This window comes from Aedes aegypti, chromosome 1 (genome assembly GCF_002204515.2).
Source record: "Aedes aegypti strain LVP_AGWG chromosome 1, AaegL5.0 Primary Assembly, whole genome shotgun sequence".
Classification (NCBI taxonomy): domain Eukaryota; kingdom Metazoa; phylum Arthropoda; class Insecta; order Diptera; family Culicidae; genus Aedes; species Aedes aegypti.
Genome location: NC_035107.1, coordinates 13,514,458 through 13,530,428, shown reverse-complemented (window position 1 = coordinate 13,530,428; position 15,971 = coordinate 13,514,458). Strand labels below are relative to the sequence as shown.

At 41.3% G+C, this 15,971-nt stretch overlaps 1 protein-coding gene across 1 annotated transcript in view; it reads right to left on the bottom strand.

Annotated features, from left to right (window-relative positions):
- Positions 1-3,209: 3,209 nt before the first annotated feature.
- LOC5579472 (T-complex protein 1 subunit beta) overlaps positions 3,210-15,971 on the bottom strand; it is a 30,771-nt gene continuing 18,009 nt past the window's right edge. The window contains exons 2-3 of the mRNA XM_021838969.1: positions 8,251-9,048; positions 3,210-4,362 (exon numbers count right to left, since the gene is read on the bottom strand). Coding sequence (XP_021694661.1) covers positions 3,559-4,362; positions 8,251-9,048 — 1,602 coding nt within the window. The 3' untranslated portion in view covers positions 3,210-3,558. The remainder of the gene's footprint in view (positions 4,363-8,250; positions 9,049-15,971) is intronic.

Genomic DNA, 15,971 nt, shown 5'->3' with positions numbered 1-15,971 from the left:
ACGATCGCTAATCCTTCACGATCTGGTTGAGAGTACTTCTGCTCGGCGGATGATAATGCCCGTGAAGCATGTTGGATAACCTTCATTTTGCCATCGGGGTACTTGTGGCTTATTGTAGCTCCAATGCCAATGGACGACGCATCAGCTGACACCACAATTTCTTGATGGGGATCGTATTGTGCCAACAGAAGGTCAGACGATAACATCCTTTTGAAGTCTTCAAAAGCCTTCTGACATTCTTTTGTCCACTTGAAAGAAGAAGAAGAAATCTTGAGAAGTTCATCCAGCGGATATCTCAGGGCGCGCATATTCGGGACAAATTTCCCGTAATAATTAACGGCGCCTAAGAATGATCGGACACCAGTGAGGTCCTGTGGTGGAGGCATATCTTGGATTGCCTTGATTTTGTTCGGATCGGGGCGAAGGCCGTCTTTATCGAGAAGAAGGCCTAAATATCCGAGTCGCTTCTGTCCAAAGGAACACTTTTCTGGACGAATTGTAAATCCAAACTCTTGGATGCGCTGGAGAACTGCGTGCAGATTTCGCTGATGTTCCGCTTCAGTCCTGCCACCAATAATGACGTCGTCCAGATAGCCCAGATAGTCCAGGTAGAAATAAACGGTAGTCCAGCCAGCATAACGTCCATCAATTGCTGAAAAGCTCCCGGGGCTGCTTTCACTCCGGGAGGGAGCCTGTTGTATTGGTACAAGCCCCGGTGGGTATTGACGGTGAGCAATTTCCGGCTGTTTTCGCCGACTTCCATTTGCAGAAAGGCGTCCGATAAGTCGATTTGGCTAAATATTGTGCAGCCAGTCAACTTGGAAAATATGTCCTGAGGCAAGGGCAAGGGGTACTGGTGTGGCAATAGACGATCATTTAACCCCGTTGAAAAATCACCACATATTCGGATGCTTCCATTCGACTTTCTGACGACGACAATTGGCGCCGCCCACTCCGAAAAGTCCACGGGGGCGATAATGTTTAGGCTTTCCAACCGATCAAGCTCCTTGTCTACAATCGGTAGCATCGCATAGGACACCGGCCGCTTTGGTCGAAAAACTGGTTTGCACGCCTCCTTCAAAGCCTAACTAACTTTCGTTTTCGTGCAAAGTCCCAGAGTCGAGCTGAAGAGTTTGGGATAGGCCTTCTGCAATGAACCTTCATCGATCGGTCCGTCACCGCCGATGAGATTACAAAACTTATCCATCGGTAATGACCAAAGGCTGAGTTTGTCGATGAAATCGATCCCTAAAAGATTCAACGAGTTGTTCGAAACGTAGATGTGACCGGTACTCACCGAATCGTTGAGAGAAACTGTGCACATGAACTCAAAGTCAAGGCGGAGGTCTTCCCCTGATGCAGTCTTAGCGCTCTGCACAGTCGGAGTAGCTGCTGGCTTACCGATTCGCTCCCATGTTTGCTTCGACACTATGGTGATGTCTGATGCTGTGTCCAACTGGAGTCGCATCGGAATGTCGTTCAACTTCACCCAGACGAAACGACGTTTACCTTGAACGTTGTTGACGGAAACGACGGTTTTGGTGGAGAACTGCTTATCGTGGGATTTCCTAGTCTTCGCTGATCTCTTAGCACTGGCGCAATATCCTTCTTTGTGTCCCAGTTGTTGACAGGACGAACACTTGTGGTTGACGAAGCTGCAGTCTCTTGCGTAGTGCATCGCACCACAATTCCAGCAAGGCGAAGCCGGCCCACTCTTCCGTGATTGCTGCTGCTGTTGGTGATAGTGGGTACGTTGTTCGCTGAATGGTTTCTTGGAAGGCTTGCGGTGTTGCACGTTTCCCTTGATGGCTTGAACTGCTGGTGCTACCGGATTTTCGATCATAGCTGTATCGTTCTTTAGGTTGATCAACCGTTGGCATTCTTCGATGAGCGCATCCAGATTGGCACAGTTGTTATCCTCGATCTTCGTGAGCAACCGTGTTCGTACCTCCGAGTCGCGTTCTGATTTCAGCCCACAAACAAACATCAAACATTTGAACTGGGCCTCAGACATTTTTGATAACTCAAACTCCACACACATTTTGTTCACCCGACAGGCATAGGATACGTAATCTTCGGTGGGTGATTTTGCGATAGTGAGTGTGGAATACCGTTTCTTCACTGCTGACTCTTTGGTGCCGAAAAGGCCATGCAGCTTCTCCACCGTCTCCGAAAATGAAAAATCTTTCGGTGCATTTGGGAGAATGGAACTCACATAACGGTAATGCTCCTGAGTTCCTAACCGACATAGTAACAGCCGTACCTTCGCACTGTCATCGATTCGTTCTGCATCCTTTGCAAACAGATCTTCGTATCTGGCATACCACGACCCGAATGTGGAATGGGCTTCTGGGTCGTACAGGAACTCCTTAATGTTCGCAGCTAACGAGTCTAAGATGATTTCTGGGTTAGGTGGAACGTTAACTTGGATAAATTGCATAGCGTTCCGGAAAATCGCCTCCTGTTGCTGAAGTGCTCCCTGCTGTTGCTGTTGCTGGGAATCTCGTTGCTGCTGGAGGAGCTGGCTTGCTGATGCTGCAGTTGCTGCAGTACTTGCAAGATGAGGGCATCGTGTGTGGAGCCGAGCTGTGGTTGGTTGAGGTTAGGTGTAGGATGCTGCTGATGTGGTGGTAGAAGAGGCGGTTGTCGTGGTGGAAGCTGATGTTGCTGCCGAGACGGATGTTGGTGCTGGGCATTTTGTTGATGATGTCCGTTCTGGCTATGCACGGGTGGATTGGCTCCCGATGCTTGCTGTGCCTCCTCCATTGCACTATATGTGCGCTTTCTCCGTTTCGTCGGTGGCGTCGTGGTAATTTCTTAATTGATTTCTCACTACGCGAAACCGGCGAAACCGACGTAAAATCACTTTACTACTCGTCGCCACTGTTGTGATGTAGCGAGGCGGCCCATTTGGGCAATAAAATCGTGGGTTGGTTAGCTTTAAAACTAATTTATTGAGATGGATAAAAACGTGACTTTAATAAACTACATCACACAATACAATAATGGAATCGAGCATCGTTCATACAACAATGACCTCTACCGGCGACAGTCGAGGCTGCCAACGGAGAGCCTAGTTGATAGCGTTAGGGTGACCATTTGACCCCAACAGATACATTTTCGAGAGGAAATTTCACAGACTGATTATTACGATATAATTCGATTCGTCACAAGGATTAATTTCGGACTAATAAACCCCACAAGCGTAATGAATTGGTATGAGTGAGTCTGACCTTTATTACGTTTGTAAAATGTTATTTCAGGGTCATATCTAAACTTCGAAACGGGCATAGCGTTTCGTTTGCGGTCCATTGCAAGCAAGTGTCCCCAAACGGAAGTTTAAGGGTTTTGGGTGCGGCCATATTTTTAAGTTAGGGCGAGAAAAAACATGATTTGCTTGATCTGTGTGCTTTCTTATCGAACAAAAAAAAAAGAAATAAGCTGAGATGTTCCGTGTGTATGAACGATTAAACATATAGATAGGCTCGGTAGCGTGAAGTACTACAATGTGAGTGATACAAAATGCGCGATTATAAGAGTAACTAATAGGTAAACTGTTTAGCAGTATCCACGATCTGGGACACGCTTCCTGGGCGCGCACTTGATGATGTTGTCCACACGTAGAATCATTTCCGCGGCTTCCGAGGCGGACATCAGCACCTGTCGCTTGACGGCAAACGATTCGGTGATGCCCAGTTCCTTCATGCAGCCGACCTTACCTTCGTACATGTTCAATCCGAGGGTGTTCTTACCCTGGGAATGTCCGGCACGGAGTTCCGACACCAGCTGGGCGGAATCGTATCCGGCGTTGTCGGCGATTGTCGTCGGAAGTTGGAGCAAGGCACGGGCAAACGCTTCAATGGCCATGGCTTCCTTGCCGGGTGTTTCGGCAGCCAGCTTGTAGACGGCTGTGGCCATCAGCGTTTCCGAGCAACCTCCGCCATAGATGACGCGAGTCTCCTTAACGGTCGCGGTCAAAACGCACAGGGCGTCATGCAGCGAACGTTCCGCCTCGTCGATGATCTGCTGGGTGGCTCCGCGGATCACGATCGTGCAAGCCTCTCCCAACGGGACTCCACTGAAGCGCAGCAGCGTGTCCTCTCCGATCATTATCTGCTCGATCAGATCGCAACGACCCATCTTGACCAGATCGGGATTGTCGAAGGTGGACACGATTTCACCGCCGGTCACCAGAGCCAAGCGCTCAATTCCATCGAAATCGGCATGCTCGATGGCCATCACGCCGGCATCGGCAAACAGCTGCTCCGGGTAGTTGTAGATCAGCTGACGGTTGATGAACACGTTGCAGTTGTGGCTCAGGATCTTGTTGACCTTGTCCTTCATCTTCTCCTTCTCGGCGACCTGCATTTTGGTAGAGGGGATTGGGTTAGAAATGATTCTTGATGGAACTGTGAGCATGGTGCTTGATTTACAGTTATTACCAAATATTAGCCATTAAAACTTTTAACGCCAGTTTTTTTATTCTACACCTCTGGAACGATTTATGTAGAAAAAATCTTTAGACGAAATTTTGAGTTATGCCCTTTTGAAGGTTCGGTTGTTATAAGTTGAAAAATCGTTAACTTTGATTACATAAACCCATATATGTCAGTACAGAATATCATTTCTGAATGTTTCTAATTAAACATTATCAATTGAACCTCGTAAAAGCTTGCCATCATCCTATCTTCAATTGCAGGCTTAAGCGCTTTGTCAATTTGATGAAATATCTGTAACAAAATAGCATCGGAAAAATAGAATAGATGAAGTTGTTATTTGTAACGCCAAAATATCATCTAGTACGGTCTGTCTGAACACCGATCAATAAGGAAATTCAGGAATTTCAACAGAGATTCCTTCAGGACTTTCTCCTGGGATTTCTTCAGATATCCTTTCTGGATGAATCCTTGAAAAACTTTCTGAAGGGATCCCTCTGAGAATACAGTCAGGGAATCCTTCAGTAATAACGCCAGTGTCTCCTTCAGGAATATTGCTAGGGATTTCCTCAGGAAATTCTCAAAAAAATCATCCGATAAGTTCTCCGAGGATTCCTCCAGGAAGTTTCCCGAGGATTCCTAAAGATATCTCTGGAAGAATTCCTAGAGATTTATTCGTGAACAGATTGAGATATAGGTATCTGATCAAATTCATGAAGTAGTTTAAAAAAATCCTTGGCGGAATTTCTGATGGATTTTTTGAAGGAATTCCTGATTGATTTTTGGTGGGGTCAGGGATCATTGGAAGAATTTCTGACGAAATCCTTGAAGGCATTTCTGAAGGAGGATGGCGGATATCTTGAAACAATATCTGATGAATTCCTGGTATATCCGTAGCTGCAATCCTTAGAGAAATTCCTGCATAGATCAGTAATTTCTTCAAGCATTCTTCCAGGAATACCTTTCTTAGCCGAGTGGTTAGAGTCCGCGATTACAAAGCAAAGCCATGCTGAAGGTGTCTGGGTTCGATTCCCGGTCGGTCCAGAATCTTTTCGTAATTAAATTTCCTGGACTTCCCTGGACATAGAGTATAATCGTACCTGCCAAACGATATACGGATGCGAAAATGGCAACATTGGCAAAGAAAGCTCTCAGTTAACAACTGTGGAAGTGCTCATAAGCTCATAACACTAAGCTGAGAAGCAGGCTCTGTCCAGTGAGGACGTTAATGCCAAGAAGAAGAAGACCTTCAGAAATACCGTCAGATTTTTCAGGAATACCGGCAGGGATTATATCTGGAATACTGCCAGGGATTCCATCAAAAATACCTCCAGTTTTTCTTTAGGAATATCGCCAGAAGTTCCCCGAGAATTCCTCCAGTAAGCTCTCCGATATTCCTTCAATGTTTGCCAAGAATTCGTTAGGGAATCCCTGGAAAAGTTTCTGATGGAATTCTCGTGAGATTACTGAAGGAATTCCTGGATGTCTCAATCTCCGAATTCTGAAGGAATCTCTCAAGAAATTCGAATCAATCTCTGGATAAATTTCTGAAACCATTGGTGAAGGACATTCTGGATAAATCCCTGGAGCAATTCTTAAAGGAATCTTTGGAAGTATTCATGAAGGAGATTCCGAAAGAAATCGCTGGTGAAATTTCTGGTGAATTCTGTAAGGGATCTCTGGTAGAATTCTAGTAAATGTGTTGAAGGAATCCCTGAAGATATTCCCAAAGAAATTTCTTAGGAAATTACTGAAGGAATCTTTGGTTGACCATGTGAAGGAATCCCTGGAAGAATTCCCAAAGGTTTCCCTGAAGGATTTTTTGTAGACCTTCAAGGCGGTCTACAAAAAATCTTTCGTACTATTCCTGAAGGAATTCCTGGCGACATTGTTGAGGGAATTCGTGGCGCTATTTCTCAACGATTCTCTGACGTTAAAACTGAAGGATTTTCTGAACAAAGACGTTAAAACTGAAGCATTTCTGAACAAATTTATGATGGTATTCCTGAAAGTATCCGCTAGCGCATGACGGCTCACCATAGTAGCATGTCCGAAAGAACTTGAAACTATTGAGAACCAGAGCTACAGGTCCAAAGCCCTGATAAAGGTATGACCGTGGTCATCATGTAAAGAACAAGCGGACGATGCTGTATCGTGTCAGCATCGAGGAGGCAGCCCCTCTAGCACGATGTAGGTAGCGCAACCCTGGTTAGGTGGCCTATCGAAGACTCTTCACCAACCAAGAAAGGCAAGGTAGGTATCCCGTGGGGTGAGAATTGTCGGTCTCATATAGCTAGGTGACAACTCCCGACTCGATTGAAGTGACTCGCCCTGTAAATTTGAAGGAGAGTCACTTCACTCGAGTCGAGAAGCTTGCTCTACGATACTGACATTTGCCACCTCACGCCACTTGTAGAATAAATTCAATAGAATTCCTGTGGGTATATTTAAATATAGCTATAGCTTCGTCTGCAGGCCCGAGAAAATTTCATTTTTTTTATTATTCTCTTCATCATTGCGTCCTCCCATTCACACATATACACATGGCTGCGCACTATTGGTTTATTTTCGGTTCAGTGCATACCGAACGGGATACTAAATTTAATTCTGGATTTTCGAAAATCCAGACAAAAACTGGTACTAACCTCTTTAGAGTGTGACAAACCAATCATAGTTTGTTAAATAAATACATAAAAGTGACTTTTCCATCGTTGTCCTAATTAAAATGAGTTTTCTAATATAATATACATTTAAAATAAAAGCATGGAACGAGCTCACCAAATTGATCATTCATGTAACGAATGAGTGCATTAAAAAAAGGATCTGAAAAGAGGTCTGAAAAAAAGAGACGTAACAGGAATCCAGAAAACAAAAAAAAAAATACTAACAGTAAAGAGTAGATAAGAAGTTTGATTTCATCGTAAATTAATTCAGGTTTTCTTCAGATATTACTCCGAAGATTTCTTTAGAAGCTCATGTAATTATTCTTTTACGGTTTTCCTAACGGATTTCTTCATGAATTTAACCCGGAACTTTCAAACAAATAAGAAATTACCTCAACCTCAAATTACCTCAACGATTCATCAAGAATACCTCCAAAGATTCTTCCATGGATTTGTCTAGTAACTTCTCCAGAGATGCATTCAGAAATTTCTTAGCATTTTCTAGAAAATTGTAGTGAAGAAATTCTTCAAATTTCGAATAATAATACTTGCAGGGAATACACCATAGATTCCTCCTATGATTAAGGAATGATAAGGAATTCCTGGCGGAAAAAAAATGGCATATGAACTGTTGTAGTGTTTCTTGAAAACAAAAAATCCCTAAACAAATCATTTCGAAAACTCTTCCATAAAACGTTTTGTTGTACGAACTCTTGGTGGAATCTTTGAAAGATATCCTAGACCTAAAGTAACAAATCAACTGAAGAAATTTGTGTAAGAATAAGTGAGCGAATATCAGAAGAAAATCATGGGTTACTCTTTGGGAATACTTTCAGAGTAATTCCTGTGAAAATTAGTGGAGTTAGTAGCGTTGAAGTGCTCAAGGATTTCCTGTAACAAATTCCTCTAAGCATCTCTTTTAAAGAATGGCAAGAAGAATTTCTGGGAGAATTGGTGGAAGCATTTCTAGAGGAATTTCTGACGAGATCTCTGAAGGTGAAGATACAACGAAGCCAATCTTCAAATTTTCAAGAGCACAAATCTAGAGAACTAAAAAGCCGTTCAAGCTGAAAACTTAATCGATTGGTCACACGCTGTTATTTTTATACAATAACAGTAAATGAAGCACCGTGGCGAGATTCTGAACTTACCTCCAACTCGGCGATCTTGGCCATGGAATCGACCTTGATGCTGGAACCGAACACCTTGATCTTGTCCGTGTCCATGGGAGTGTTGGCGATCAGGATCTTGGCATTCTCCACGCGCTTCGGCTGATGGACACCGGGTTTCTTGTCCAGCAAGAATCCCTCATCCAGGAACGATTCCTCCAAGGTGCCACCGGTTTTCTTGATCAACTGGATAGCTGTCATTTCGCCGGATCCCTTCAGGCGCATTACGGCATCGACGGCCAGCTTGGCGAAGTATTCCTTGTGCTGCGACAGAATCTTGGAACTGAGCGTCGTGCGAGCAATATTCATCAGATCCTCCCGGAACTTGTCCACGTTCTGTGAATTGTCCTGAGCGGCGGCAATCAGGGCGGACCTGGCAGCTTGGGTGGCCGCGCGCCATCCGGCAATGATCGTCTGAGGGTGCAACTTTTGCTCGATCAGCTTCTCGGCCTCACGGAGCAGTTCCGAGGCGAAAACTGTGACCGAGGTGGTTCCATCCCCAACCTCATCGTCCTGCACGCGACTCATGTCGACCAGAATCTTCGCCGCCGGGTTGTCCACGCCAACGGCCTTCAGAATCGTGGCTCCGTCGTTGGTAACCTCGACCTGTCCGGCACTGCGCCCGTGAGCGACCAGGATTTTGTCCATTCCCTTGGGGCCCAGTGTGCTCTTGACGAGATCTCCGATGGCGATCGCACCCACAAACGACGACAGCCGGGCAATTTCGCCCTTCTCCTCCTCGGCTTCATTCTTCAGGATACGGACCGGGTTCAGGGAGACCTAAAAAAGGAAGGAGGAAGGGGTGATTAGCAGGGCTGATAGCGGCCAAGCACGTGACTTTAGTTCCCAAAATATGTTCTACTTGGCATTACGTCCTCACTGGGACAGAGCCTGTTTCTCAGCTTAGTGATCCTTATGAGCACTTCTACAGTAATTAACTGAGAGCTTTCTTTGCCAATAATGCCATTTTCGCATTTGTTTGTGCCCATTATATTTATTCAAGATTTTTATGTTACGGAATCGATCAGAATGATTTGATTTATATTCTTTTTGGTGAGTTATACTTCACTGGAGCCTTAAGTGTTTGTAATATGAATCAAATCTGTACTCCAAAGATTCATCCTGAGATTCCTTCTAAAGAAATTCCCCAAGAATTTTCCAGGGATGTCTGCCGCAAAACGTCAAGTTTTTTTTAGAAGGAATTCTTGAAGTAACATCTAATGAAACTTCATTAAGTTCTAAAGGGCTCTCCCCCATTTGGCATAATGGCCATTTGGCATAACGGCCATTTGGCATAACGGCCATTTGGCATAACGGCCATTTGGCATAATTTGAAGAATACATTTCCTCAAATTATTGTCCTCAACTTTTGGCCTGATAACGATCAGCCTAAATGAAATACATGTCCTTTGGGGAGCGGGCCATTTGGCATAAAGCCATTTGGCATAAGGTCATTTGGCATAACGCCATTTGGCATAAAGGACATTTGGCATAACGGTCATTTGGCATAACGGACATTTGGCATAATTTTTAACTAAGTGGAAGATGAGGGTCATTTGGCATAACGGACATTTGGCATAATTTCAATATATTTTCTGTATATACTTAAATTGAAGATTTTAGCATTTTATTACTGTTTTATTTTAGTAACAGCTGAAACTGTTTTATAATAATTTATTTATTCTCTTTTCTGGCAAGCCGCCGAAGAAGCACAATAAGTACGGTATGAATCCAGCACAAGATTCCGGTTAAATCATACCACCGAATTCAATCGGACTGTAAACTTTGTAGATGTATCTTATACGACTTATGTTGACTTCCAATCCGGTGATCTCGCTTACTAATGGACGAAATACCGGTGAAGGAAAAGATGATGAATTTATTTCAGAAGCTTCCAAGTTAATCGAAAACAACTGAAAAACGATGTACTTTTTCTTTCTATATAAATACACGTTTTATATTTGATTTTATATGCGCAGGTGATGACTTTTGTGAGTTGAGCATGTGTGAATATTCAATAAATATGGATTTATCTCATATCGTCTATTAGTAAAATCAATTTTGAACGAGATAGAAAATATCATTTTCTTCAGGCGCTCATGGTTGAGATACAAGGCACACAAAATATTAAATTTTAAGATGAAAAACTCAAATAACATGCAAACCATAAGAAATACAACTATGGCAAAGTTGTAGCAAATGATAAGTATTAAAACTTTGTAGAACTTAGTAGGCCAATAAATTTAAAAAATAAAACACATAAGAGCGACAATTTTTTTGTATTAAAAATACTCAATTATCGCGGCTCTTAAGCTAATCGTTTGCAGAGTTGCTCGCTGTCACTATCAACGCCCAAAACTTGCTAATTTGTACAGGCTGACTGCGATACAATACGGATCATTCTATATCACATCAACATCATACTGTCTACTTCTGTGCCACCACCAATGCATTAGTAGTGATAGACTATTGATATCACTGATGGGTTGAGTTCAATTTTAAATTAAGCAAATGAAACTTATCAATACGATATGTTTGATAATGCTGCAGATGAATTGAAACTATGTGTTGGTCACAGAAGATCAATAATAGCTTGGAGAATTGTCACTACTTCTTCTTGACATTACGTCCTCACTGGGACAGAGCCTGCTTCTAAGCTTAGTGTTCTTATCAGCAGTTCTACAGTTATTAACTGAAAGGTTTCTTTTCCAAAGTTACCATTTTTGCATTCGTATGTCGCATGGCAGGTACGATGATACTCTATGCCCAAGGAAGTCAAGGAAATTCCATTACGAAAAGATCCTGAACCGACAGGGTTTTGGGATTCAGCATGGCTTTGCTTTGTAGCCGCGGACTCTAGCCACTCGGCTAAGGAAGGCCCCAGGGAGAAGGAGAACTGTCACGTATTCACTCATGCTAAATTGATTATAATTTAAAGTGCGATGTCGCTGCTTTTGGTCATTTGTCCAAATGCCGTTTGGCCGAATCATGAACATAAATATCAAATTACAACACCGCTGATGTGTTGCCCAATAACTGATAAGCTAATTAATTTGTTGATTTTCATGATGTGACGGGACGTAATTTTTTGTCCCTCTATAAGAGCTCTAAGGGAATGATAAAATCGACCCGTTAATTCAGGACGAAGTTGTGAACTCCTCACATCGCGTCAAGACTCTGAGGTGACGGTTAATGCGCCTCTGGATTACCAAAGGTGTAACAAGGTTTCAAGTGTTATATTGATTTCATCAGATTTTTTCCTTCTTTTGCACATAGGCTATACGAGTTAGGCGGCATCCACAAATTACGTAGCGCTCTAGGGGGAGGGGGGAGTAGGCTAAAGCGTTACGACTCATACAAAAATTTGAAATTTTCCGTACAAAAAGCGTTATGGAGGGGGGAGGGGTCCAAAATTTCCAATTTTTGCGTTAAATGGACGCTGCCTTATACTGATTTCATTACTATTGAAAATAGTTCAACTTATATTTTAATTGGGAATTTTACCTTCTTTAAACCATCGGAAGTTCTTTGTAGTTGTACTGATATATCTATTATATGCATTACACTTGCCTAAATTTTCATAAGAGATTTTTCCTTCTTTTGATCATAGGCTTTCAAGGATCTTTCAAGAGTGAAGTATTTCTCATAGTTATTCATATTAGAGCTTATAATAAGGGTATCAGGGGTTATATGCACCCCAGGAATAAAACGACTTTTTGGTGATTCTATAAATATTTTAGAAAAATTTAGACATTTTTCTGTAAGTTGGATTTGTAAAATCGCATGTTGTGGATCACTCCTATCCGCCCTTGACGAATATTTTCCAATTTTTTTACAAATACTCATAAAAGGCACCATGGGGTTGTTTTGCCTCAATGTTACTGCATTTTTTCTTCTGATTTCCAAAGTCATGACCTTGTTTTCAATTTTTAATTTCAAATTAAGAAATATTGCGTCACTGATTGACACCCTAGTTCATCTTCTGTTATCCTGTTTAGTCATGATATTTATCTAGAGATTTACCCTTCTTTTAAGCATAAGGTATTCTTTCGAGGGTTATTGCTATAGCGATTCGACGCGTTTTTTTTATTATATAGGAATTTGCCTTTCTTTTTAACATGATTTTTTCTTTTGCGTAATATTATAACAGTTTTTTCACATAGAAAAAGGAGTATCTGTATTATTATACCAAATAACCCTTACTTTTCAGATGGTTTGATATTATGCCAAATGTCCGTTATGCCAAATGACCCTTTATTTTCACATTGTTCAAAATTATGCCAAATGACCGTTATGCCAAATGGCTGTTATGCCATGTGTCCTTTATGCCAAATGGCGTTATGCCAAATGACCTTATGCCAAATGGCTTTATGCCAAATGACCCAGACCCATGTCCTTTGCCTTAAATGCTACAACAATCAGTTGATACACGGTTATTAGTTAAGCAGAATATTTCTCCTATTGCTGAACGGCCTTAAATCTCGCCTATTACTGAAGAATATGTGTGTTCCTAACGAATTTTTCAACAATTAGCGAGCATTTTATGCATTCAATAATTGGTGAACTACCCAACTAGAAATTTTACCTTCTTTCAAACATAAGCTGTTCTTTTAGTATGCAGCGTAGTGAATCATAGGCACGCCATGATCGATTTTTATTTACACCGGATGCCCTTGGTACCGTGTTGATTCAAATTTCCCGGACGCTTCAAATTCCGGAAACTCATCTTAATTGAATGAGCACGACTCAGTGGTGAGATCCATGATATGATCACGACTAACCGGATTTCCGATATTACTCGGTTACGCATTGCATGCCAAACGAGTATGTTTTTGGTCCCATCGCTCGCTCCCGCTGGAGCAAGTGACACATCCAATGGACTCAACACTACTCAATCCCAGACACTGCCCCTAATTCACCCATTCTTCTACTTTATGCATGGAGAATGTAAAGGACGTGGTAATTATGGACTTTAGACGAAAAAGTCGGATTTTAGTCTAAAAACATGACTCGCTAAACTGCGAACTCAAAAGAACAGCTCATGTTTGAAAGAAGGTGAATTTTAACCCATGGTCATTTTTTCGGAATTTCAGACCGAATTGTTTCCTGCACTGTGGTCAGTTGTCCACACAAAAATTTTTAAATTTTGTATGGACTGTGGTCTTTGGCCAAACCCCCCTTCCGCCCATAAATGACCACATGGTTCATGGACGACCCCTGATCTAAATTAATTACCCCATATGTTATGGGATGCCTCTCCAGCGATATGCTCAACCTCAGATGTGACAAGCAGGCTTTATTTTGCTCATCTTGATCAGATAGATGGAGAGACCTCGTTCGCTCACAACAATTATAAGTCAGCATTCGATGTTGGTTGAATAATCCGGGGCTGAGAGAGTGGAGAGAAACGTTGGCTCTATCCAAACGCACATCTTCCATTTGACAGCTCTAGCTTACTGTGAAGCTCTGCAAACACATCATCATTGCTTTTGGGATGAACTGAGGTTGGTTTCTCCGTCAACCCAAGAGCATGATTTCGCTTTCCTCTTTGCCCTTTTGGGCAAAGAGCTACAAAGAGACAACGAAGAGCTGTCTGGAATTGCTCTTCCCCGAACTGAGAAATGGGAAAAAAATGCTCTCCCCCTAACTGAGAAAGGGAGAAAATAATCTCTTGCTCTTTTAAGCACTGAGGTTGTCAAAACCAACTCTTTACCACTGTGGGAATGAAAATAAGCAAAGACAAATGTGTAAACTCTTCATCCCGCAGATCAAGTAAGCTCAGTTTGTGTGTGGGTAAAATCGCTTCTCTTTTGTAGTTGATCATTAAAAGGGGGAGAAAGAGGATAAGTCAAGAGCAAGGAAGAAGCCTGGTGACAAGTAATAATGTTGGTAATATTATTTTGTCTGTGATATTATTATCATCAGCCTCAAACGTACTATTTGGACGAGCCTATCTTAAAGTATTTCTTCGTACTTACTTCACATTAACTTCTTTGGACTAAAAATCATTGTCAATATTAGTCCCTTTTTCCAGTCAATTTGACTTGTCCTAGACAAACATTTCAAACACTTTAAGGGGGCAGGATCCGTCATTGATTTCGGAATTTTCAAAAGCAGTTTTTTTTTTGTTCAAAATCAAGAACATTTACAGGAAAATGTGTTCACTGTATTCTATTCTCCAACTGATACACAGTGAACACATTTTCATCGAATAATTTTTAGTTTTGAACAGAAAAACTGCTTTGGAAGTTTCAATGATGACGATGATTACAATGACGGAGCGTTGAACGTTAAATGTGAAATGTGTGAAAAAAAAAGTTTATTTATATATATATATATATATATATATATATATATATATATATATATATATATATATATATATATATATATATATTAATTATGCCAAATGGCATTATGCCAAATGAGATAGAGCCTTGATGAACTCCAAAAAGATTCCCTTGAAAAACTCCAGGCCTCATGAGGAAGTCTTAGAAAGATTTCGAAGAGAAATTGCAAGGATAATTAAAAAAAAACAATCAAATTCTTGGAGATTATCCTGCAGGAATTCCTTGAAAATTATTTATCATAATCCGTGAAGAAATTTTCGTAGGAATCATTGGAATAATTACTGTAGTATCAGTTGGTACGGAGCCGTTGAGATGTTACTTGCAAAATTACACAAGAAATTATTCTGAAGAAATGGATGAAATGTTGAAGAAATTCCTAAAGAAACGTCTGGAGGAAACTCATGAGCAATCATAGGTCGAATTTATTGAGGAATTCCTGGAACAGTACTAAACAAGTGTGAATGAATTGAAGCAATCTACAGTTGTATTCAGAATAATAGTAGTGAGAGCCGATTTTCATACAAAATGCTCAACTTTGGCATGCTGTAACTTTGTTTCCATATGAACAATCGGCATGAAATTTTGGCAGTGAACTACAAATATACTCAATTTCATTATGACGAAATTTGACGAAATTTTCACACTACCGGCTTAAAAGTTAAGCACCCAGGTGAAATCGCTCAAAATAATATTAGGTTTTCTTTTGTAAATTTTTATTCAGTAACAATTTTGTAAAAAATTGGCTTGTTTATACTGTGGTGGCAACACTGCCAACGTTGATGTATGAAATTAGAAATCCTTTATAAGAGAGATTCGCGGAAGATAACATTTCTGTCAAAGTGTGAGCCAAACGAACATACGTTATGTTTGTTTTGAACTTTTCTTGAGGAGTAATGTAATACGCTTGAAATTATTTCGGTAAAAGTAATTTTGCATGAAGCAAAAATATAAAATGTTTTACTTTTTTGAATTTTTGTCAATGCGATTTTTAGTTTTTGATTTTTTTGCCTGTTTATTAGTTTTGATATGTAGCTCAAAGATCTATAACGAAACAAAATACACTTTATAGCAATGAGGAAGTCATGTCCGTGTTACAATATTATTCTCGACGCCGAGCAAAATCAGCACTGCTGGTCTGTTGCCAAATCATTCCATTTTACTTCCGCTTATCTCTCTATAAAGGATCACTACCGGGTACCCCCTTTGGTTTGACCACATTTAATCTGAACACTTTTTAATCTGTACCCCGCTAATTTGCACATCGTTCATATTAAAAATGGTTCAAACGTCATTTAGCTCATGGAACGGAGTGAAGTGAGATGGAACGCCGTGGAACGGAACGCAGAATCAAAA